This window comes from Myotis lucifugus, unplaced genomic scaffold (assembly GCF_000147115.1).
Source record: "Myotis lucifugus unplaced genomic scaffold, Myoluc2.0 scaffold_934, whole genome shotgun sequence".
Lineage (NCBI taxonomy): Eukaryota > Metazoa > Chordata > Mammalia > Chiroptera > Vespertilionidae > Myotis > Myotis lucifugus.
Genome location: NW_005871982.1, coordinates 94,058 through 118,077, shown reverse-complemented (window position 1 = coordinate 118,077; position 24,020 = coordinate 94,058). Strand labels below are relative to the sequence as shown.

Genomic DNA, 24,020 nt, shown 5'->3' with positions numbered 1-24,020 from the left:
AGGTCAACAAGCGTTGTGAACAATATTGGATAGAGGTCCATACTTAAAAATCAATATTTCAAAAACAGTTTTGGCTAACTTATCAGGTTTAATAAAGTCATCATTTTTAAACTGATACCCAACCTGACAACTCAGAAGGGTCTGCCCTGCCAATTTTTGTTCTTTATTCCTATTTCCTGTATTAGAATTGTTTCAACGCAGGCTTCTTCGCAGAACCTCGAGGGCCACATTCCTTAAGACTCGATAATATAACTCGTCAATCCAAGTAACCGACATGATTAACAAACAGGTGGGTGTTGGCTGAGTGAAGAGGGCTCCCTCTAGCTCAGCGGTTCTCAACCTGTGGGTCGCAACCCCTTTGGCGGTCGAATGACCCTTTCACAGGGGTCGCCTAAGACCATCCTGCATATCAGATATTTACATTATGATTCATAACAGTAGCAACATTACAGTTATGAAGTAGCAACGAAAATAATCTTATGGTTGGGTCATAACATGAGGAACTGTATTTAAAGGGCCAGAAGGTTGAGAACCACTGCTCTAGCTCCTGTCCCTCCACCAGGAGATTCAGCTTCTCCACAGAACCTCCCCACACACAGCGGCTTCAGTAGAAATGAGAGTCGTCAGGGGTTTGCATAGAGCTCAGCTTTAGTAGAAATGAGGGTCCCCTGTGTTCTGCAGGCACTTTCATCCACAGATGTCTTCAGACCCGAGAGAGGAGAGCCTCCCTCCCACAGCGACCCCTGCAGGCTCGCCAGATTTAGCAAAGGAAAACACAGGGCCCCAGTTCACCGGGCAATTCAAATAAGCCGCTGATTGTTCACTAGAAGCATATCACAAATATTGCACAGGTGTGCTTTGGCCAAAGAAACTTTTTGTTGTTTGTCTAAAATGCAAATGTGATTAGGAACCCAGTGTTTTACCTGCCCACCCTACCTCCAGCGGCAGGCGCACGCTCTCCTTCAGGGTAGACAGCTGTGAGGTGTCTCCTTACTAAGGGCCCCGTGAGCAGGTACTGGGCACCAGGCCGGTCTCGGGGAAGGAGACCGCGTCCCCGCAGGAGCTTACAGCCTTCGGGATAACGGCGAGCTTCAGGGGTTTGCTGTGCCCAAACTTTGCAAAGTCACGCATTTTTATACTAAGAGGGGACCTCATAACTTACCAAAGTGACCACCCCAAATTAAGAGCCACGGGTCTGAAATTCATCCCAGCACCCTTACCATCACCCCTGGAGGAGCCACGTGGAAAAGGTCTGCTCCCCCCCAAGTGGGTGACAAAGCAGTTTCTCATTCACAAAACCTGTCTCCTCCCTGCCATGGGCGAACACATTTGAATACATTGACATTCACCAGCGTCTCCCGCAGCTTCAGGTACCCCCCACCCCCGCCGCCCGCACCCCACTGACCCCCAAGCTCTGAGTACCTGGTGGTCATGGTGAATCTGCGTCTGGCCACCTCGGACACCAGGTCCTTGTAGGGGAAGCTCAGGCTGTTGCCCACGAGGCTCTTCTGCGCCATGGCCTTGTGCTCAGAGGATTTGAGGAACTTAGATTCAGTTCACCTGTGAGTCTAAAACACAAGCACCAGCAACACAGGCATCAGGGCGAGAGGAAATCTGCCGGGGCCAGCCTAGCAAGGTTTGCAGAGGGCTTTCCCTGCCTCGGGGGTCCTTCCTGCAGCGGCCCCCAGCCCCAGCCCCAGCCCCAGCCCAGCCCCAGCCCCACCCCGAGGCAGGGACTTCCTCACATACCTGCCCTGCGGGAGGGGGGAGGTCCTCTTGCCCCTGAGGTAGGACAGGCTTTCTTCCCCCATCTTGCAATACGGCAATGGAGGCCCAGAGAGGTGAACCGACTCTCCCTGGGTTGCACAGCTGGGCCCTGAATGGTGCTGCTTCCCCTCAGACGGGGGCCACTGGCACAGAGCCCACCTCTCACAGGCCTATTGGGCATCCCTGACACCTGCCCAGCTTTCCTCCCGGGGCACTTACCTCCTAAAGAACGGGAAGACCACACAGACAAAGCTGGGGCTCGGGCCCAGGCTACTCGCTCAGACACCTGAGGCTCAATATTGCTAACAGAAATCATAGCGGCCACCCATTTAGTGCCAGCCCGAGGGGTGTCCTCTCACAGGACTCGATTTGATAACCACAGTACCTCTGCCAGGTCGGTGCTAAGGTCCCCATCAAACAAAGGGCGGTTGTGGGGGTGAGCAGCGGAGAACTCCTGCAGCTCCCCCAGGGCCACGGGACTGGAATCTGAACCTAGGTCCGCCTGGCTTCAGACGGTGCTCTACCCACAGGGCTGAGCAACCCTCATGTGGGCTCGGCCTCGGAGGAGCCAGGTCGGTCTTCTGGCTGAACAGTTTGTTCTTTTTTTTTTTTTTTATATTTTATTGATTTTTTACAGAGAGGAAGGGAGAGGGATAGAGAGTTCAGAAACATCGATGAAAGAGGAACATCAATCAGCTGCCTCCTCCTGGGGATGTGCCCGCAACCCAGGTACATGCCCTCGACCGGAATCGAACCTGGGACCTTTCAGTCCACAGGCCGACGCTCTATCCACCGAGCCAAACCGGTTTCGGCGAAAAGTTTGTTCTTAAGAGGAAGCCCCGCTGACTTACCTTTTGATGCCAGATCAACTCAGTCTACAACCCCTTCCACACCTCAGCTCATGTCTCGTAAAGATATGCCCTTAGGGTAGACTCCGTGCCCACATTCCAGCTACTCCACCTCCGAGGGGAAGGAAAGACTAACCCGCCACTCCCACTGCCTCACCTGTCTTTTATCCTCCCTGAGGCCCTCTCTCCCAGGAACTTGAGTTAATGACAGTCATTTGCGCCCTTAGACATTAGGTAGCAACTGATACAAATGATCCCTGCAGCAGTGGAGAAATCCCCAACCTGTGGCCTTGTGGCCGGAGAAGGTGGGTCTGAAGAGCAGAGCCGGGAAGGGCATTCTGCCACTGGGGCGAGGAGGAAGCACCAACGCAGAGGCTGGCGAACATGACAGTAGCTCCTGACTACATTTTGAAGCTGAGTCATGGACACCTCTCCTCCCAGCACCATCAGCACCTTTGAGCCCACCCTTCTTGATTGACAGCACTCCTGCTGAGGTGGCAGGTGCTTTGGCTTTGAAAAGAATTGACTGATGGCAGGGCTCCCACCTTTGAGGTGAGTGATCTTGGGCAAGTCATTTAACTTGGATGAGCCTGTTTTCTTACCTGTAAAGAGGAGTTATACTCTTTCTCCGAGGGCTGTTGTGAGGATTGAGAAAATATTTGCAAAATCCCCTAATTATACTTTTTTTTGCATTTTAAAATGTTTTTATATATGCATTTAGCCCAGAGAGGAAGATGAATATATGTGTATGCAAGAGTGTATGCAATTTCCAATTTCCTCACGAATCCAATTCTATACTTTTTGAAAGGAGGCGCCCAATTTTGTCCTCCCTCCTTTCCCAGGGCGCGGCAGTGTTGAGCCCCAGGTGGGAATCCAACAATCACTTAAGCTGAATCAGAACCTGCAGGCGCTGTGTTCCCAGCTGCTTCCTTCCGCCAGAGCATCACCAAAGTCTCCCAATTGTGGAAGGTTGTCAAAGTATAAACAGATTTCTGTGTGGGGCCTGAATGTATCAGAAGCAATTATTGGACGTCAACCTCAGAAGGAACACGGTGACCGTACTGATTTTTTTTTAATAGATTTTATTGATTTTTTACAGAGAGGAAGAGAGAGGGACAGAGTCAGAAACATCAATGGATGAGAAACATCGATCAGCTGCTTCCTGCACATTCCCTACTGGGGATGTGCCCGCAACCAAGGTACATGCCCTTGACCGGAATCGAACCTGGGACCTTTCAGTCCGCAGGCCGACGCTCTATCCACTGAGCCAAACTGGTTAGGGCCGTACTGATTTCTTAAAATGGTCTGTTTTATATCTTGTTACTGTGCTGGTGCAATGGCTTTGTGGAGAACTGGGCTTTATCTGGGAGTCCTGGGGTGTCTGGTGCAGTAGTCCAGATGCATCTGAAGTGATTATATGTAAGACTAGTTTAGCAGACATCTCAGAGAAATGCATAGGCTTCATTAAAAGATCAGGTGGGAAATAAATGTATACCTAAAACCAAGCAATTGAGCCCTGGCCAGGGTGTCTCAGCGAGTAAAGCGCCGGTCCTCACACTGAAGGGCCACAGGCTTGATTCCCACCACGGGTTAAGGGCACATACCTAGGTTGTAGTTCAATCGATGTGTGTCTCTCTACCCTCTCTCCTCCCACTCTAAGTCAATGGAAAAAATATCCTCAGGTGAGGCTTAACAAAAAATAAAAATAGAACCAAGCAATTGAGGCATCCATGATTTTTGAGTCACCCAACGGGCCACTAGTCCAGAAATAGTCGGGGGCTTTTACTTAAGAATCCAAGTGACGTAATATCATTCATCCCACGATGGAAATGAACTTCTACTTGTCGGACCCCCAGGCAGGCTGAAACTCAACAGCACTCTGGGCTTGAGATTGGATGCCAGTCTTCTGTGTATTTCAGAAAACCACAGAGCCCCTGCTTTGTTGTTGTTAATCCTCACCAAAGGCTATTTTTCCATCCATCTTTTAGAGTGGAAGCGAGCGGGAAAGACAGAAACATTGATATGAGGGAAACACATCGATTGATTGCCTTCTGCACGCGTACTGACCAGGGCCTGGGCCGGGGAGGAGCCAGCAACCACAGTACGTGCCCTTGACAGGAATCGAACCCAGGACCCTTTGGTTTGTAGGCAGATGCTCTACCCATTGAGCCAAACCGGCTAAGACAGAGCCCCTGCTTTGAGTGCCAACAGCAGACTCAGCCCTACACCTGAGGGTGAGTGAAGACCAGCAGATGGAGGAAGGAAAGGGCCAAGGAATCATTTCTCTGGTGACATGCAAATGCTGAGATGGCTGGTGTAACATTCAGAGTCATCGTCACGTTCTTTTCCATTTCATTTCATGAGCAGAAACTGTGGCATGGGCTTAATCAGAGGATTGGATGAAAAATAAATGTCTTCCTAAAATGTAATTAAATTAAGGTGGTTAACTGCACACTGCGAGGAGACTGGAAAGTGGATGTGAAAACACCAAAAGTGCTCAGAAGCTATGACACATGCTGCAGTCAAGCATGAAAAACCTCGGTGACCTGTTACAAGACATGCCTACAACGTTGACGTCCAGACAGTCGACTCTCCATCTTTTAAAATCCACGATGCATTCTGATTCTACCTTCTACATCTTGCCTCTGGCTAAGAGTATGTTGAGCTTTACTTTCTAACTTGTATTGTGAAAATGCCAATAACAGGCCTTTTCAAAATATCCTCCCCCCCATCCTCCAACCCTACACCCCCAATCTTTTCTTCCATCATAAAGCACAATTTGTCATTAGTTAAGGACAAAAACATACCCTCCTTTTCAGCAGAAAAGTTCAAGGGGTAAAGAATGTCCAGAAGTTTGTCACCAAACCCACTGTCAACTACTAAATGCAACATCTTTTGAGGTATCATATGGCAGAGAAGCCAGAGATGAGATTTGTATGACCAGACGGAGAAGCCGTTATACAAATATTACTTGGGGTAGGTTTCTGTCACTTTTTCCCATTGGAAACTCTAGCCAGCAAAGGGCCTAAGGCAGCGGTTCTCAACCTGTGGGTAGCAACCCCTTTGGGGGTCGAACAACCCTTTCACAGGGGTCGCCTAAGACCATCGGAAAACACATATATAATTACATATTGTTTTTGTGATTAATCACTGCTTTCATTATGTTCAATTTGTAACAATGAAATTGGGGGTCACCACAACATGAACTGTGTTAAAGGGTCGCGGCATTAGGAAGGTTGAGAACCACTGGCCTAAGGTATTAGTGGTGTTTCAAAGTTAATATAATCTGGCTTGCAAATGAAGATAATGTAAGCTCTGAAAATTTAGGAGCACTGAACTTAAGGATCAGAATATGGAAACCAGTGGCAATGGGAGAGGGCAAATATGTTAGTGACTGAATTATCAGTTTTCCTAAAGCTGGGGCTGGAAGCCATGCTTCTGGGTATGGGATTTTAGGCAACAAGTCTAATTGACAAATCAAATTCCTTGTGTAGGTGATAATGACTGTGTGAGCAAAGCTGTTCCTCCAAGTCAGAAACCAGTCCCTGCATAATGATTTCAGGAATGGATTAGAAGCTCCAAGACTCATTATTTAGAGAATACTTTATTAGTTTCTGTAATCAAACCCATGTAGATTAAGACCTTACATATTTAATACAGTGAGTTACCCCTGTACAAATGGAAAAAATTATGTTGAACGTTTCTAGACCAATATGGCTGTTAATTTCTGTACAATGCCAACCCAACACAGTACAACTGGGATAGTTTTTCCAAAGTTGACAGCACAGCTAAAGTTTCCAAAAATTCAAATTATATATATATGTATATATATATATTTATTTATATAAAAAGACCAATAGCAGTACGTTATGCATCAATAGCAGCAACAGCTTTTCCAGGTTCTGCAGTCATCTGAACAAAATTATAGACATCCAGCACACTCCAATAAAAAAAAAAAAGTAAAAAACAAATCTCCAGAAAACAGCAAAGTTCTGTCACTGTTGTGGTACCTGGCACCATTTTTTTTTTTAAGCTTCCCCATCATCATCTGGAAAGAAAACAGTCTAGGATAACGTCATTAAAAACAGCTCTGATAAAGCACGGTCACTACTACGTATCATAAAGCAGGTACAAGGTATTTTACATTCACAGAGGTATGATACCGTACTGCCCTACGTCTATAATACTAGAGATACAATTAAAAAGGCGTTGTTTTGTTTGAGACTTGATTCTGTTTTCCCAGCAGAGGCCCCAAGGGTGGGACGGCAGCTCTGGGAAGACGCACCTTCTTAGACAGGTTTTCCTCTCATTAGTGGCACAGTTCTAGGTACTGACTGCTCTTCATGAATATCACCTAAAAACCGTTTCAGAAAGACCAAAACGAACAAACAAAAACAATAATCCCCCCCCCGACACACCTCATTGGATTCATATTAAAGATGACCAAGTGGAGACAGGCAAGACTCGCCCCAACCAATATTCACCCGCTGTGTGAATATTGTGTGAGTGATCAGCGCTCCACAGGAAAAGCCCAGCAACACTTCACAGCTTGGGCCACGACCAAAGCAAAGCATCATTTCAAAAAGAAGCAGTAGCCGGGCACTGTCCACCCGGGCATGTTCAGGGTGCTGACACCACTATTTCACCACCATTGCGCGCGCATCCAGGAAGAAGGGAGATCAGTTACTATACTTTGTGTTCAACTCAATTACCATGTTATAAAAGCAGCAGGCTGCCCGGGGCAGACGTAGGCTCCTCTGTGCAGCCCTAGTTCTTTAGCTCACCACTGCGCCCACCAATGCCACCACCACATCCACAAGCCGGAAGGGAGAGTCACTGCTGTTACCAGCTGGGACCAGGTGCTATTTGGGCTGGGCTACTCCTCTGCAGTGTTACTTTCTTGATTTCTGGTGTCTTATTCTAACCATAAGGACTGAGTTCTAAATGGTACACACTCCAAGAACGTGTGCACGTGTTTGTATGTAAATCCAGACTGAGATGCATGGCCATCAACAGGGGGTGTGTTGTGTAGTGGGTGTGAGCTGGCAAAGCCTCGTTGTACGGGTGCGGCCTGTGTCAGTGTGAATGGCTCCTATGTCCCCCGTGCACCTCCGAGCTCGGGATATGAGAGTGTCACAGACCATTTTACCCCTTCGGCTGCTGGCATGAGCTGTCTGCATCCTTCCTTCTTCCCCTCTCCCCTCCCCAGGCCCCTGCAATAAACCACAGCCTTTTAAGATTTTGTTTCTTCGGTTTTGATGGCCTGAGGTTTGATGGGTCCAGTCCGAACAGGTTTGGTGGCCATGGTGGGTGCAGGAGGAGGCTTTTCTTCTACTTTCTCCTGACAGACACCAGGAGCGTCAGTCAGTGCTTCAGGAGGTTTGCTTGAGTCGCCGTCCACCTTCGGAGCCTTGCCACCTATCTGTTTGCTCTGTTGTTGTTCAGAGAAGAAGCGCTGCGTGGACTGAAGAACCTCTGCTCTCTGCTTTGCCTTAAAGAATGAGAAACAACAACTGAAGATGCTGCAGCATCACCAAAGCCTGTCAATCACTCTCAGTTTGAATTCTTTCACCAATCACCAATAGCTTTCCCACGCTGGTTTGGTCCAAACCAAAAGTACCTCATTGATTTTTCAGCTTTTAATGGATAGATTTCTTCCTATCTCTGAAAACATTCAGTGATTTTTCCTTTAATATTTGAAAAAACAGGACCACCTCCCACCACCTTTTCAGTTTGCCCTCTTATAAAGCAACAAAATAGAAATTGCTGTTACTTTGGATTTTTTCTGGGACAAACCTTACTGATACCATATGTTATCTAGGGAGCCTGCTTGTGAACTTGAAAACATGTATGTTACACTTAAAACTTCTAGTTATCAGTATGTGGTCTACAATAAAATGAAAAGGAAGCACTTATATTGTGGCATTACCAACACCTAGGACCAAATGTCTTGTGGCTGAGTCCTCTTCCCACAGCTCTCTTCTGCAGGGGAAGAGCATCAGAAATTAGTAACTAGGACTTCACTGCATCACTAAGTTCTGATAGCTCCTACCACACTCTGAGCTGGTAAAATAACTGCCTCGTTTTAATGACTACATACCCCAAGTTTATACTTACGCAGACCTATAAATTATACCACTGTAACATAGGTTTCTACACCTCTTGCATATAAAAAACCCCACATGTTCTGTACTATCCAAAAATCTGAAACAATTTTCAGGAAATCTGTGCCCTCCTTCCCCCTATTATTAAGCTCCAATGCCATTCCCAACATGGGAATTTATGAGAAATCAACTGCCGAGGAGCCAGGAACAAAACTGGAAACCAAGGCCAAACAGTGCCTAGAGATTTCTACACAGACCAGTATCTGTCAGTTATGAACAGAGGGAGGCTCTAGGCGCACAGCCTTAGTAAAGGAGGGGACGTTAACCAGTTTCACTGCAGGGTAGTCTTTAAATGCGCTTACTCAGGATCAGAAACCAGGGATATCAATGCGGAAAGAAACTCCAGCCAGTCAACCAAATTCTCTAGGATTATCATAAACATGTTTCTAATCCCGAGTAAAACCCAACCACGGCCATTTCCCTGTTTGGAAGCAGTAAGCTTTTCTTTGTTCTAGTCTGAGCGGATACAGATTGGTGACAAAATAGGCAAAATTATGAAGACCTCTAAAGTCAAGACTAAGTAAACACAGACATAAACGACTCAGCTGGCTGTACAGGCAGACAGGTAAGGTTTATGCTACAAAACCGTCCCCACACAGGCTCCTCAAGGCACTCCTGCATCAGCACACCTCACGGTCACCAGTGCCTTGTATTGCGAAGGATCCCAAAGTGCTTTTGTGAGCTCTTCATCTACAACTACACAGCTACACACACTGCTGTGGAACGAGCCACCGCAGGCGGCAGGCGAAGGAGTATGAAAACAGTTCAAGAAGAAAATGGGACTTGATGACTCAGGGAAGAAAAATTAAGCCAGGTATCATGTCTTAACCATTCCAGAGTTTTCTCTGAAGCATGATTTATATCTTAACTTTGGGAAGGGGAGATTGGGGGAGGAAAACAAAATATAAACGAAATAAAATGGGGAAGCCTATAATAGTCCATATTACTTTTTTTTACTTGTCCAAAAAAATGTAGCAGCTAAACTCAGATCTCCCTCAAATATTTATTTTATAAGCAATTCATTTGGCCACAGAATTTAAAATATTAACTTGTTTGTTGACAATAGTTGCAAAAGAAAAAAAAACAGGTGGGGGGAATAGGGAGAAAAATAAAATAAGTAATAATAATGATAATAATAATAATAATAATAAAAAAGGAACAAATAAAAGCAATTAGCTTGGTGAAGTCTGCTGAGACAATGAATGCCTGGATATGCAGTTATGGGTCCAGAGCATCGTAAGACATGGTTCAGAGACAGACGGTTGCTCTGGCGGCTGCCAACACTGTACTAACCTTCATGTCTTGTTCAGCCTTCAGCGCAGCCTGGGCCTGATTGCCTCTGACTCCAGACAGTGATCCACAAGGACCCCTGGCTACATGTGGCAAACGAGCATGGCTCATGAGGCCTGTGGTCAGCGGAGGAGGCATCTGACTGGCCAGTGCCATTGGCGGCCTCTGAACGGGCGCTGGGAAGGTGTTAGTATGTGGGGCTCTTACCAATGGAGGGACCAGGTTAGGCTGAGAGAGAATCTGAGTGAAAAAACAAAACATACAACATTAAACTGTTAAAAAATTTTATTTTGCCAACTAGACCAGGTTGGCTTATCCCAGAGTCAATGTGCACCAATTCCGCCATGAAAGGAAGTGTACGGATCTGTGCGCTCTAGCACCGGGACAAGAACCGCAGGCCATGCTGGGAGAGTCTACGGGAAGACAGTGCAGCATGCCAGTGCCCAGCTACAGATTCTGAACGGGGGGCAGGGAGGCTATTACTCGGGATACCTTTTTAAAAAGATATAATTGCAGAAAAGGCATACACCTACTCCAGACATAATCTAAAGCTAAATAAAAAATAATGCGATTTGGCAAATATTTCAGGTGCCAATTCTAACTTGTGAGTGTTCTTATCAACTTTAGTTATTAGTCCTTCCATCTGATCAGCAAAGGGAAGAGAAGCCAACATTTTAATACACAGATTAGAATATCTTTTGGAAAATTTACCTCACCTATAGTTATCTTAAAAAAAAAAAATGAACAACAACAAAACAAACCCCCAAAACAAACAAAAAACCCTAGGAAACTTTAAGCACTGGGACCCTTCTCTGAAAAGTCAACTTCTTCAACAAGATAAAAGGAACAGGACTGAAATAAAAGGATCAGAGCTGTGTGGGGAATCTTTCGACTATTTCTATTGTCTGCTTTCGAACTATATAGCTACCTGTGTCTAGCTAAAACTCCTAGGTCTATACTTGAATGTTATAGATTTACTGTTCAATAAGAAACTGCTTCTCATTAAAAACTGTGCTTCTGAACTGGTTATAATAGGGCAAGACTATAAAATCAGAGAATTCGCCAGGTTAGCAAGCATTTGCAAGTAAATCATACTCATTTCTCACTTGTATCTGCCCACCTGGGGTGCAAACTGTGTAGGAAAAGGCTGTGTCATTCTCACAGTGGCAGGGGCTGACGGGAACTGCTTCTGATAGACAATGCTGCTCATTTTGCTGGACTGGCTGTTCGGACTTGTGGAAGTGGCCCTTGGAAAGAAGTCGTCACTGGTCAGTATGGCAGTGCCGGGTTAATGATGCTATTCGATTTGTAGACAGTGTGCTCGGCAGACTCATCATACTTGGTAGTTGATGAGAATTACCAAGGTGAGTTACCAAACATCACAGCAGTGGAAAGACATTGGAGGAGCAGAGGTGAGAAAGGATACTGGCTATATTTGCCCTGTATTACAAAGTTCTTCAATTACAGTATAACAAATATATTCTTAATATTTCAATAGCTTAATATTTCACATAAAACTATCAGAATGTCTGTGCTTACCACAGGACTGGCGACACTGTATGCATCTAACAAACAAAAGGTAACCAGTTATTGGGAATTCTATAGCAAATGCAAATGCCCACTTTACCGGAAGGGACTAGAGGTGGGTGTGGTGCTTCTTCCGCTGATTGGAGGTGTGCCTGGTTTTATATCAATGCCGCTTCCAAAGGCTTTTAGTTCCATTTCAGACATCTGAGAAAGAGCATAAAATAAACCTAACATTTCTGCAACCCCATAAGCTAACCTGCTCTGTTTAGTATTCTATATATGAAGACTTAATCTAGCAAAGGGCAAAGAACCTCAGTACCAAAATCCTATAGTTTTCAAGTACCATGGAATTAACAAGGCCAAATTTGTGGCTGAAAAGTCCAAGAGGCAGTATAAATCCAATTCTCCCACAACATTTGTGAATTCTTTGTTATGAGGTAAAACACAGAGGGGGCCAAACACATTAGATTCTCAAACAAACTGTCCATTTCTCTTCACTTACTTTCCCCGTGGTTGGGATCATGCTGTGCTGGGTTCCAGCAGGGATTAATCCCCTGAAAGGCTGGCTGACTTGTGCAGGGCGACTCAAGCTCTGGGCCTGTGCTTGGGGGGCAGTGTGCTGTAACGGAGGCTGAAGAGTCTGAGGCAGAGCAATTAAAGGCTGCCCCGTGGATCCAAAGTTAGGCAAGGAAAGCTGGGATGCTGGTAAAGGTACTGTGACCTAGGACATAAGCAAACAGAAACTGTAGCAATTTGCTTATACAGAGCCCGTTGTACGTATATCCCTATAACACAACTCTTCAAATTCTTTTGAGTAAGATTTTAAACAGAAAACATCAATATATTAAGCACATTTCACATATAAATCTTTTGCTTAGTAACTATCTCCATTCTTTTTTTAAAGATGCAACAGTATGCCCTGGCCGGGTGGCTCAGTTGGTTGGAGCATCATCCCATACACCAAAAAGTTGTGCGATCTGGAACATGCCAGATCGGGGCATGTACGAGATCTGCCTTCCTCTCTTTAAAAATCAATAAACATATAGTTAGTGAGGATTAAAAAAAAAAAAAAAAGTGTAACAGTATAACAAATTAGCATCGGAGAAACTAACTGAAATAACTATCTTTTAATTAATCTACATGTCAAACAAACACAAAATACAATAAAATCATGAGATACAATGTAAGAAAGTAGTTACAACTTCCCAAATAGCAATTTATTTTGAATGTCAATAGGTAATATATTGGTATGAGTTATCACCCCTAAAATAGCCACCAAAAATAGTTATGAGAAGATGACCGAGGCTTGCTTCTCTCACCCAGCCCTCCAGCAACTTTTAAAGAGTAAGCTAATTAATGAAATTGCCAGGAGAGTCTTAAAAATTTATACTTTTCACTGAAAATTATAATTACAATCATACATGTAAGGAATATGTTTGTCATGTACCTTCTGCTGCACTACCCTGGGTGCTACAGTGACCACTGTGATGGTCTTTAGTCTTCCTTCATCTCTAGCACGAGGTAAAGCACCTATCACTTACATGTAATTGCATATCCCTAACAATAGCCTTCAAATGTTTACATTCATGGACTCCTTTGTTAAAATAAACAAGTACATGGAAACCCATAAAAAAAAAAAAAGGATAAAAAGTGGGTGAAAGACGGGTATTGTGGGACCAACCAGTGGACCCCCTGGAATTCCTAGGACACCAGAGAAAAGTCTGAAAACTATCACACATCTCCCTATCTTGGTTCTGTTGAAATTCCCAAACAACAGAAGCAGCAACAACAACAACAACAACAATAATAATGATAAAGAAAATTGAGGAAATTTACCATGCCATAGTTTACCTGCTGGAGAGTACTCGGTGACTGGGCAGTGTTATAAAAATTTGTCTGACCAGGCTGTTGTACTTGTCCAGAATAAAGATTTGAAGCCTGGGTAAGATTTGCTCTAGCCTAGAAAAAATTTAATAAGAAAACAACAATAAGATTTTAAAAATTTCCAATTCAGATACCAAGGTTATGGCTTCAAAGAAATCTGGAAGAATTTCAGTGTTAGATCAAAAGGAAGACCTCAGTTTTCCATTGTCTTTAACATTTGTTTCTTTAAAAACTGTCCTTAAATCACCTGCTGCGTAAGACTGCACGGCAGACGGTGCAGCTCTCGCTCGTGCTGTAATTACCTGGAGAAGATGTGTATCGATCAGCTGGGAGCCTCCCAGTCCTGATGCCTGACCCAGCTGATGTTCATACAGTATAGGAATTGGCTGAGTACTGGAAGTTTGCTGAAACGCAAGACCCGACTGTGCCTTGGCAAGTTCCTGGTGCTGGACAGCTGGGAAATTGTGGATGGCAGTACCAGAAAGGACCACAGATGGCTGGGACAGGCTGTTCTGCATAAAGGCCGGCTGAGATCTACATCAGTATTGAAGAGAAAAGGATGTGTTAAAAGTTAATTCTACCTGGAATCTGGCAACCTTAAGACTCAGTAGCCTAAATGTCCAAGTACTCTACTTAGCATAAGAAAGGAGGCAGTGACCACAGACCTTGTCTAAGGTACCTGTTTCAAGCCTTAGCGCCCACTATATAAAAATTCTGGAAAAAAGCTTCTTCTTCCCAGAAACCAGCAAGATTTCTTCCTCTTGAACAATGAGAATGATTCTCTTTTCATGTGTTTATTAGCAAGCTCAGAAACAAACCTACCTACCGTCTTCTCTTTGGTACTGACATTCCATTTAATTTACAGCACCAAGAGCTCTGACTTGCATCATCTGTATTTCATTATTTCCCCTCCTATATTTCTTATAAGAGGCCTCAAGATCTCTATGGAATGAAGCAGAGTACTAGTTCACATTAGGATTATTCAGAAGTATTTTCTTTCTTTAAATTGAGGTATAATAGACATATATACCTAATAAAGATAATAATTTGTATTTGCATATATTGCAAAATGATCAACATAGCAAGTCTAGTCAACACTAGTCACCAGAGTTACAAATTTTTTGATGAGAACTTTTAAGATTTACTCTTTTAGCATCTTTAAAATATGCAACACCAATATTATGATCAAAGGGTGCAAACTTCTAGTTATAAAATAAGTTACTAGTCTGAAATGTACTCCATGGCAACTATTTGAAAATTATAAACAAAACAACCCCTCCCCGCCCAATGCTGAAATCTGACTTGGGGTGGTGAACACACAATATAGTGTACAGATGATGTGTTGTGGAAGTGTGCACCTGAAACCTGCATAATTTTGTTAACCAGTATCACCCCAATAAAAACAATAAGAATAAAAAATAAAATACAATGCTGAAATCTAACTTAAGACCTCTGGGATAGAGGCCTCCAATCTATACTTTACAAAAGGCTAAGATAAAGAGCAAGTAACTAAAATCAAAGTAGTGGATTAAAGATAATATTATCAATTACTACATATCTATCTATATAAAAGCCTAAGTGACCATTACAACCAGACGACCAGCCAGTAGCTATGATGTGCACGGACCACCAGGGGGCAGACGCTCAATGCAGGAGCTGCCCCCTGGTGGTTAGTGCGCTCCCACAGCCAACCTCCTGCAGTCCCTTCCCCCGGCCAGCCAGCCCTGCCCCGATTGGGACTGGGCGAGAGGGCCCTGATTGGCTCTGATCACCGGCCAGGCTGAGGGACCCCACCAGTGCATGAATTTGTGCACTGGGCCTCTAGTATTATAATATAATTTTGCTCTGTTAAACTGACATGTGGCAGGGACAAAAGCTACCGAGCACGAGTGCTAGTCTAGAGTCCTAAGTAATCTTCAAGTCTACTGCGCTGGCAGATATCAATTCAGGGATTCCTTATGAATAAACACAAGCTGATTAGGTTGAGAGCAAGGAGTAGCAGAATGATATGGTAGAGATACAAACTGCTTTCGAAGCCTAAACTTGTGTCTTCCAACACAGTAGCCATATACAGCTTACCCTATAGCCCTAATAAACAGTCTGGTCTTCCCAGGCATTTGCCACAACGGGAAGTACAGATACAGAATGCCAGTGCACTGCTACTCCATCTCCCAGGCTATGGAAGACATTGTTAAGCAATCACCGAACTCTCTTGTCAGAGCTGAAAAGTAGCTGCAACTTTCTAACAATGTTTCAAGCAGTCAATAACAATTAAAAGGAGATTCGATTATGAGATTATTTGCTAGTTCTGAATTAGAAATTTAAAATTTTTAATCACAGATTCCAAGATAACCACAAATTTAATAGTACAAAAGAGATGGCCTGTAACTTCTACTTGGGGTAAATAGTTTTGCTTCTAATGGGAGAGAATTTCTTGGAATAACCAAACTAAATGATGGAGTAAATACCAGAAAATAAAACATCATATATAATTAATTATACAGATATACTACCAAAGAATCTTTAATCAAAAAACAAAAGTGAGCCGAAACCGGTTTGGCTCAGTGGATAGAGCGCCAGCCTGCGGATTGAAAGGTCCCAGGTTTGATTCCGGTCAAGGGCATGTACCTGGGTTGCGGGCACATCCCCAGTGGGAGATGTGCAGGAGGCAGCTGATCGATGTTTCTCTCTTATCGATGTTTCTAACTCTCTATCTCTCTCCCTTCCTATCTGTAAAAAAATCAATAAAATATATTAAAAACAAACAAACAAACAAACAAAAGTGAGCACAGCTAGTGTGGCTCAATGCTTGAGTGTCAACCTAGGAACCAGAAGGTCATGGTTTGATTCCCGGTTAGCACATGGTTTGATTCCCGGTTAGCACATGTGCCTGGGTTGTGGGCTCGATCCTTAGTAGGGAGGCGTGCAGGAGGCAGTCAATGGATGATTCTCATATGGATGTTTCTATCTCTCTCTCCCTTCCTCTCTGAAATCAATAAAAACATATTTAAGTAAATAAATGGGAGAGCCACATTTTTAAAGTTTATTAATAATTATGCTCTGCTAAGAAAGTTTAATTAGCCGAAACTAGCTTTTTTAGGAATATAATTTATGTAATCTAAAAGAAATACGCTATTACCAATTGATGCCAAGTCTAATCTATAGATAGAGTATAAAAATTCTATCTGGACCACATCAAAACCCAATATATTTCTAAAAACTAATGCTTAACTTTGCAACCATTCTAAGCTGCCCTAAAGAAATATTTTACTTTTCTTTTTGCGGGTTTAGAGCCATCAAATGAATATCGACCACAGCCATGCCACGATGATGACAGCTATGCCATGGGTTTTGCTCATGCCCTCACCCTTCCTCTCTCATTAAGTTGGAGATGAGACCACTTGGAGTTGAATCCAGGCTCTCACTGATTTGTAATGTAACCTTAAGTTAAAACAAACCAACCAACCCCTTCAAGTCCCAATTCGGCATGTCAAATGGGGATGACAATCCACCTTATACGGTTTTGTGAGGACTAAATTTTCTAAGTTACTGCGTGTAAAAGGCTGAATAGTGATCATATATATCACCACTACTTCTCTTCCTTGTCCGACCCTCTACTCGTCTTTTATCACACTCTGCCCTGGCCTCAGCCCTTACACAGCAGACTTGGGTTTCCAATTGTTAGCAGCAAGATGCACTTAAACCTTTAGGTCCCTTAGCAGCTATTTTCTATGATTTCAAATTGTCATGGGACTGTTATTACCCTCTTCTTCAAGAAATTTTGAGGCTTGACTTTGTTCGGTAAAGTCTGACTAAAATGACCACAGACTGAGGTTCATAATCAACACGATTAATAATTTAATGTAGTTTATAAGAGGGTCATCCTAGCTCATAAAGGGAAGGAAGAAGCAGTAGGAATATGGCAAGAAAGCTCAGCAATTACAGTGTTTCCAACCCACAAATGTATTTTAAAGCGTTTTACCTATACGGTTGAAGGGAAGAACTGAATAATTCCTGGGCCTGGGAAACAGCGGGTCCAGCACCCAAACTCAACTGGGCTTGGTGCTGCCCCTGCAGTGGTGCGTAAATAGGAATCGGGATCTGCTGAACCGAAGTGGGCTGCCATGCAAGGAGAAAACGGTATGTGAGCACCATGTATACAACTCACAACATGTGGGAAAATAAACTTAGCTATGAAGAATAAATGATTAATACCACATACCAGTTTTCTTTAAAAACAAATGTAAACATTTTCCTTTCAATCCATTACTTGATTCTACATTGTTAACCATCAACAATGGGAAAGTTTTAACATTTTGCTTATACATCCTAGGTAATCATGGTTTGTCCTATATTGTTAAAAGGATTATAACTTCAAAGAGTCTATTATTTGTAGCCCAAGATAACTACTACACCATCAAAATGAAAAAACAGAAAAACAAAAGAACAACTGCACGATGGAAGAAGTATGTGATGTTTACCTGAGAAAGACCTGGTTGGAAGCCTTGCTGCTGAGCCAATGATGGTGGAGCCAATCGTGCATGCTGGGTATTGAATAAATGACTGGTGTCCATATAGAAAGTTGGGATTTGAGCTATAGACCATTAGAAAAAACAACAACCAGTCTTAAGTATCTAAATTTCAGAATTTAGACAGGTATATGCAAATTAAAACAAGGAAACTCTAGTACTTGTGAAGGTATAGAAAAATATGACACTCTTATATACTGACAATGGGGTATAAAATAGAAAAATTTTACATATTCTACTAAAACTGAAAATGAACCCACCTGTTTAATAGCAAGTCCACTCCAATTTTAAATCTACCAACTAGAATTTAGCAAAATATTTAAAAGAACTGACATTTAATAACTGAAAGAATTTGGCACGGATTTTTAAAAAATATTTAAATTGATTTTTAGAGAAAGAGGGAGGGAGGGAGGGAGGGAGGGAGGAAGGGGGAGAGAGAGAGAGAGAGAGAGAGAGAGAGAGAGAGAGAGAAACATTGATGTGAGAGTCACACTGGCCAGGGCTGGTATAGATTTTTAACAGATTTCTTTTCTATGTATTATACACACTATTTTGTTATTTGCCATTTTTATGTTTTGAAGAACTTCAATATTGTTTTTAAGTTGCCATCATTATAAACAATACTGTAATGAACACCCTCATACACGTATCTCTGATTAATAAGTTTATGTATATCTTATACAGATAAACTTATTAACTATAAAACTGTTACTACAGTATGTACACATAAAATGTCCTGAGATAACTTTCTGAAAGAATTATGTCAATTTATATATTCTTACCAGCAAGGTATTTTAAGAGCCCAATACAATACCCATGATCCTGGGTATTAAAGATGCTAGTTATCAATCTTTCTATTATTCCCATATGGAAAGGTAAGAAATAGCCTATTTATTTTGAATTTAAATCATTAGTGAGTTTGAATATTATCCAAATGTTTATTTACTACGTATTTTATTCAGATTAACATTGTGATATTTAGTAATACAAGTTACTCCCGCTCCCAATATACAAATTTTTCTTCTTTTGCTATTCTTACGTTTATTCTTCCCCATGAACTTTATTATCAATCTGTGAAGTTCCAGATAACAAACTTTTATAATATGACTGGAATAATACCAAGTGCATAAGTTATTTTCCAAATTATTGGACACTAACTTGTCTAATATATGTGTAAGAAATAAATGCCAAGAGCCCTAGAATGCTTATCAAGGAGAGAGAGCAGTCAATTCTAACTGGAAATAAATTTGCAAAGCAGATAAAAGATTTAAACTTGAAGTGTAACTAAAAAGAGAAAAAGCATTCAAAAGTCTTCATTTTCTCAATTCCTTATATTCAAGTTTAAAAGCCTTACCTGCTGCGGACTGAGACACATAGACCTGTGGACTCTGTTGCTGCTGGGCAATGAGGGAAGGCATACAGCTTAACTGTGAAAAATGACTTGCGGAAGGCAGGCTGCTTGTCTGTAATTGTTGGGGCTTCACTTTACAAATATTAGGAGGGTCTGATGTGGTTGTAGATTTTGTACTCAGAGAAGAGGTAGTGTATGTACCAGCTCCTATATTTGGGAGAGAGATAAAATAAGGGAACAATGTAATATATTTTAAAGGGCCGCTGTTGTTCATAGTAAAGTAACTCAAGTGCTAACCAGAAACTAGAGAACTAACGTTTATGCCCACCATGTACTTAGATACTGTATGTACTCTGGGCCAAAAGGGGATATGAAATATATCACTATCATAATGATCTCTATCTATCTATAGCTCACCCTCTCTCTCCAGCACCGACCCCCTACATAACTTAAAAACACACACACAACTATTAATAAATATGTGGCATTATACATCTTGAAAGGTCAATTATGTCTGTTGCTCAATGAGTTCCAATGACTGCAATACTGAAGCAAATGACAACACTGGTATTTGACTAAAGAGAGATATAATCCATTTTTAGACGTTTAATGATGTTCTATATGAGAGAGCATCAGATTAAACTACCTTAGCTGTTCAACTTCAGTCTCTACCAGTAATATGACAAGATGGCCCTCATGAAAAAAATTATCCTAGTTGAGGGACTATGGAGAAACTATAGACCTGGAAAAAAGGAAGTAGCTGGGTTCCAAAGAAGTAGGAAGCTTTGCAGTCCCTTATTTCCTAATCTTCCTACAGACTCTTCACCAGTAGACTGGGGCCTAAGCAAGAGCCAGTAGCAGAATAAAGATGCCTTGCAAATGGGTGGTGAGGAATGTTTGCACAGAGGAAGAGATATAGTTGGAACACTCCCTTTGATTTGAATCTCTGGATTTGTCTTAATAAAGAACAATACATACTTCTGATTCTAGATCAGGGGTGGGGAACCTTTTTTCTCCCAAGGGCCATACAAAATTATCAGCTTAAAAATTAGCCTGCTATATTTGATCGAACATTTAACTCACCCCTAATGCTTTGGCAGGGTCAGACCAAATGATTTCTCGGGCCGTATACGGCCCGTGGGCTGACGTCTCCCACCCCTGTAAACTGTAGCATAACCCAACGATCAGTTGTTTTAGTACTTACAACTAGCAAAGAATGTCAGAATATTGAAAAGCAGTACTACCAACAGTAAATAAGAATCAAAGAAGGTAAATTCTTTGCCAGATATATTTTATAACTATTAGAAAGGAGTTTCTCGCTGCTTTGGAAATATGAGAATATCAGGAAGCTTGAAATAAAATTTGTTTTCAGTAAAAGAAACAGCCTCCTAATGGGGATGCTGCTGGACTCTCCTTAAAAAACAAACAAAACCAAAACCAAAATACTAGTGGATATTATCCACTCAAAACACAACCTGGAAATTCTCTACCCCTCACCCTTCACCAGAAAATGTCAACCCAATAGATTTAGGCCAATAGCTCCTTCAAATTAGATAGAGACAGCCAAAAATTTAAAAACTGTATGATTCTATGTTATTTCTGAGTTGGTTCAATTAGCTGTATGAGTTAAAAAATAAGTCAAAAGGTAAATTTTGTAGAAAAACTTAAACACGATACAAATTTTTTCACCAATTACTTATTAATAATTTTAACAGGGGATAGCAGGGGAGAGAGGAGGAAGAGAAGGTTCAGGAAAGTGTTTTAGTAAACCAATAAGCATTTGCTAAACTAAAACTAGGAGAGGGCAAAGAGAGGGGAGGATAAGAATGGCATAATTTGATGTCTTTTATAAATAACTAGAGGCCTGATGCATGAAATTTGTGCAAGAGTAGGCCTTCCTTCCCCCGACACCGGCTTCCCTCTAGCCACGGCAGGCACCTGGGACCCGGGCTTCCCTGGCAGCTCCGGAAGGTTGTCCAAAAAGACATCATTATGCTTTTATTATTATAGATACTTTTGGGGGGGTAGTTAACAGAAAGTGATCCTAAGAAATTTGAATTGGAGATACTGAAAGGAAAGGTACAAAGACTTCCACCTGACAGTGACGTTGTGGGGGTGACCGAGGCAACAGGGATCTGCGGCATGGACGCATTGGAGAAGGAGTTGTAATTAGCACTGCTCGGGCCACTGGCACTGCTGCTGACACCACTGGCAATTGGAGGAGCTGTGGAAGTTACTGGAGATCCCTTTTCACGCACATTTGGAGAATTCTCCCAAGCCTTCCGTGCAGACTCCATCTGCAATGAAATGGGGAAAAAATCACTATGCGAACGTGGACTACACACACACACACACACACACACACACACACACACACACATAAATATACTCACGTGTGTACATATATAAATTCCAAATATCTTTCAGAAACCCCAAAGTAAAAAATGAAGACCCTAGAGTTTGTGGTTTTTTTTTTAGATAATTTTTAAATTCTGACACCGAATCAATTTTTTTCAGGTTGGCCACCCCACTGGGCGATGCTACTATTTTTTTTATTTTTATTGATTTCAGAAAGGAACAGAGAGGGAGGGATAGATAGAAACATCAATGATGAGAGAGAATCATTGATTGGCTGCCTCCTGCACGTCCCCTACTGGGGATCGAGCCCACAACCTGGGCAGGTACCCTTGATCGGAATCGAACCCAGGACCCTCTGCAGGCCAACGCTCTATCCACTGAGCCAAACCGGCTAGGGCGATCCTAGAGTTTTCAAACCTTTCATTTTCCCCTTTATCTTTGCTCTTTTACTTAACCCTTTGAGTGCCAACTAATATCCTAGGAACTATGCTAAAATTGCCAAGGCATTTTTGCTGATTTTACAGCAGTTTAGGAAAAATAATTATGAATCGCAAGTAAATGAAGTTACATATTCAATATCTTCCACAAAATCATCATTTTCACAGCAAGAATTGACATATTTAGCAATATCATCATCACTAATAAAAGCAGACTTAGAACTGGACACTGCAGGAGGAGTGCGATAGCGCTCCCAGCACTTTTGGCGAAAGACAGGAGGAGCGCGATCGCTCTCCCCGGCACTCTATGGGTTAAATTGGGAGGCAGGGGACTTTAATGATGTCTCCACAGAGAGCTGTGGATGGCTCTGGCAGTCAGGCCAGTGAAATATAAAGTCACAGCTCCTGTATCATCTACATCCGAGTCCTTACCCTGACCAGCAACTAAAGAAACAGAAATACCAGGCCCCTGCAGGAGTGCTTTAAGGCTCTGACTCTAGTAGGAAAGGCACCAAAACCCCCCATCAATACCCATTCCCTACTCTCTGTTTTTAAGCCAACAGTTCTCAAATGGCAGATGACAGGCACCGTTTGTTTGGCTGTTTTATGCTCATAGTGTTTGACAAGTTAATGTAAGTAGACAGGTTTTAGGCTTGAGTGCATCAGAGATACTTGTTTCACATCAAAGCCTCCTTGGGCATTTCAGGTACTGACTGCCGCCATTTGGCTTTGGGGCTACTGATTTTAGCAGTCGTCTCCTAGTTTCTTAAAAGGAAGAAACAGGTCTTATTTCAATCTATATTCAATCTCTCTAGAGTACTGCTGTTCAACAGACATATAAATGCAAGCCACATATAGAATTTAAAGTTTAGTAGTTGTATTTTAAAAAATAAAGAGGTAATTCTAATTTTTAAAAAAATATATATTTTATTGATTTTTTACATAGTGGAAGGGAGAAGGATAGAGAATTAGAAACATCGATGAGAGAGAAACATCGATCAGCTGCCTCCTGCACACCCCCTACTAGGGATGTGCCCGCAACCTAGGTACATGCCCTTGACTGGAATCGTACCTGGGACCCTTCAGTCCACAGGCCGACGCTCTATCCACTGAGCCAAACCGGTCAGGGTGAGGTAATTCTAATTTTGGTAACATTTATTCGACACAACATAAAAACGTATAATCACCATAAAAGTTGAGATGTTTTAATGTTTTAAAAAATATTAACATGTCAGACCCAGTGTCTATTTTATTTTATACTGAAGCACACACTGGACTTGAACTTGGATCAGCCACATCCAGTGCCCAGTGATTTTAACCACAGGAGCTGATGGCCACAGAGCTGGAGAGAACAGATGCAGATTCTCACTATCCTAAGGCTATTTGAACAGGAAGGAAACACACAGGTTTTGACATTTTTAGTTTTAGTAGTCGAGATACTGGGTGGGCCAAAAGGAAAACCCAAGATAATACATAAAATTCAGTTGCAATGATTCACATGAGAGAATTTTTTTTACAAGATTTTTATAGTACTGCTAAGAAGTTTGTAGTTCTTCAAGTACCAACTTTTAAAACTGTAACCTTATTTTAACTGTGAGAATTTGAGAAGAATTACATGCCTTCCCGCTTTTCTGTTAAAACACACACTATATGTAATTTAACCTTTTCTTAATGACTAAAGTCATCTCCATAAATTTGAAATATAAGATAATTCATATTTGCTTGAGTTTTTTCACTATCACCTTGATGGTTTCACATGTGTTTTATTTTAAAACAAGAGTTGTTTTTTGTGTGTTTTCTTTTTTTGTGGGGAGGGTGGGTTTAAAAATAACTTATGAAGTTAAACATAATGCAATTTGCAATCT

The 24,020-nt window shown here is 42.2% G+C and overlaps 1 protein-coding gene across 28 annotated transcripts in view; it reads right to left on the bottom strand.

Moving 5' to 3' along the window:
- Positions 1 to 6,200: 6,200 nt before the first annotated feature.
- Positions 6,201 to 24,020, bottom strand: part of PRRC2C (proline rich coiled-coil 2C) — a 77,559-nt gene continuing 59,739 nt past the window's right edge. For 9 of the 28 annotated variants that reach the window (XM_014448822.2, XM_014448827.2, XM_023747629.1 and 6 more), the window contains 11 exons: positions 21,456 to 21,657; positions 19,364 to 19,567; positions 17,962 to 18,074; positions 17,463 to 17,599; positions 13,783 to 14,014; positions 13,433 to 13,555; positions 12,099 to 12,317; positions 11,697 to 11,800; positions 11,190 to 11,316; positions 10,073 to 10,309; positions 6,201 to 8,106 (listed from right to left, as the gene is read on the bottom strand). In XM_014448822.2, coding sequence (XP_014304308.1) covers positions 7,849 to 8,106; positions 10,073 to 10,309; positions 11,190 to 11,316; positions 11,697 to 11,800; positions 12,099 to 12,317; positions 13,433 to 13,555; positions 13,783 to 14,014; positions 17,463 to 17,599; positions 17,962 to 18,074; positions 19,364 to 19,567; positions 21,456 to 21,657 — 1,956 coding nt within the window. In that variant the 3' untranslated portion in view covers positions 6,201 to 7,848. Of the gene's footprint in view, positions 8,107 to 8,544; positions 8,598 to 10,072; positions 10,310 to 11,175; positions 11,408 to 11,696; positions 11,801 to 12,098; positions 12,318 to 13,432; positions 13,556 to 13,782; positions 14,015 to 17,462; positions 17,600 to 17,961; positions 18,075 to 19,363; positions 19,568 to 21,455; positions 21,658 to 24,020 lie in introns of those variants that run through there. The other 19 variants (XM_023747626.1, XM_023747627.1, XM_014448828.2 and 16 more) reach the window with 18 other exon arrangements.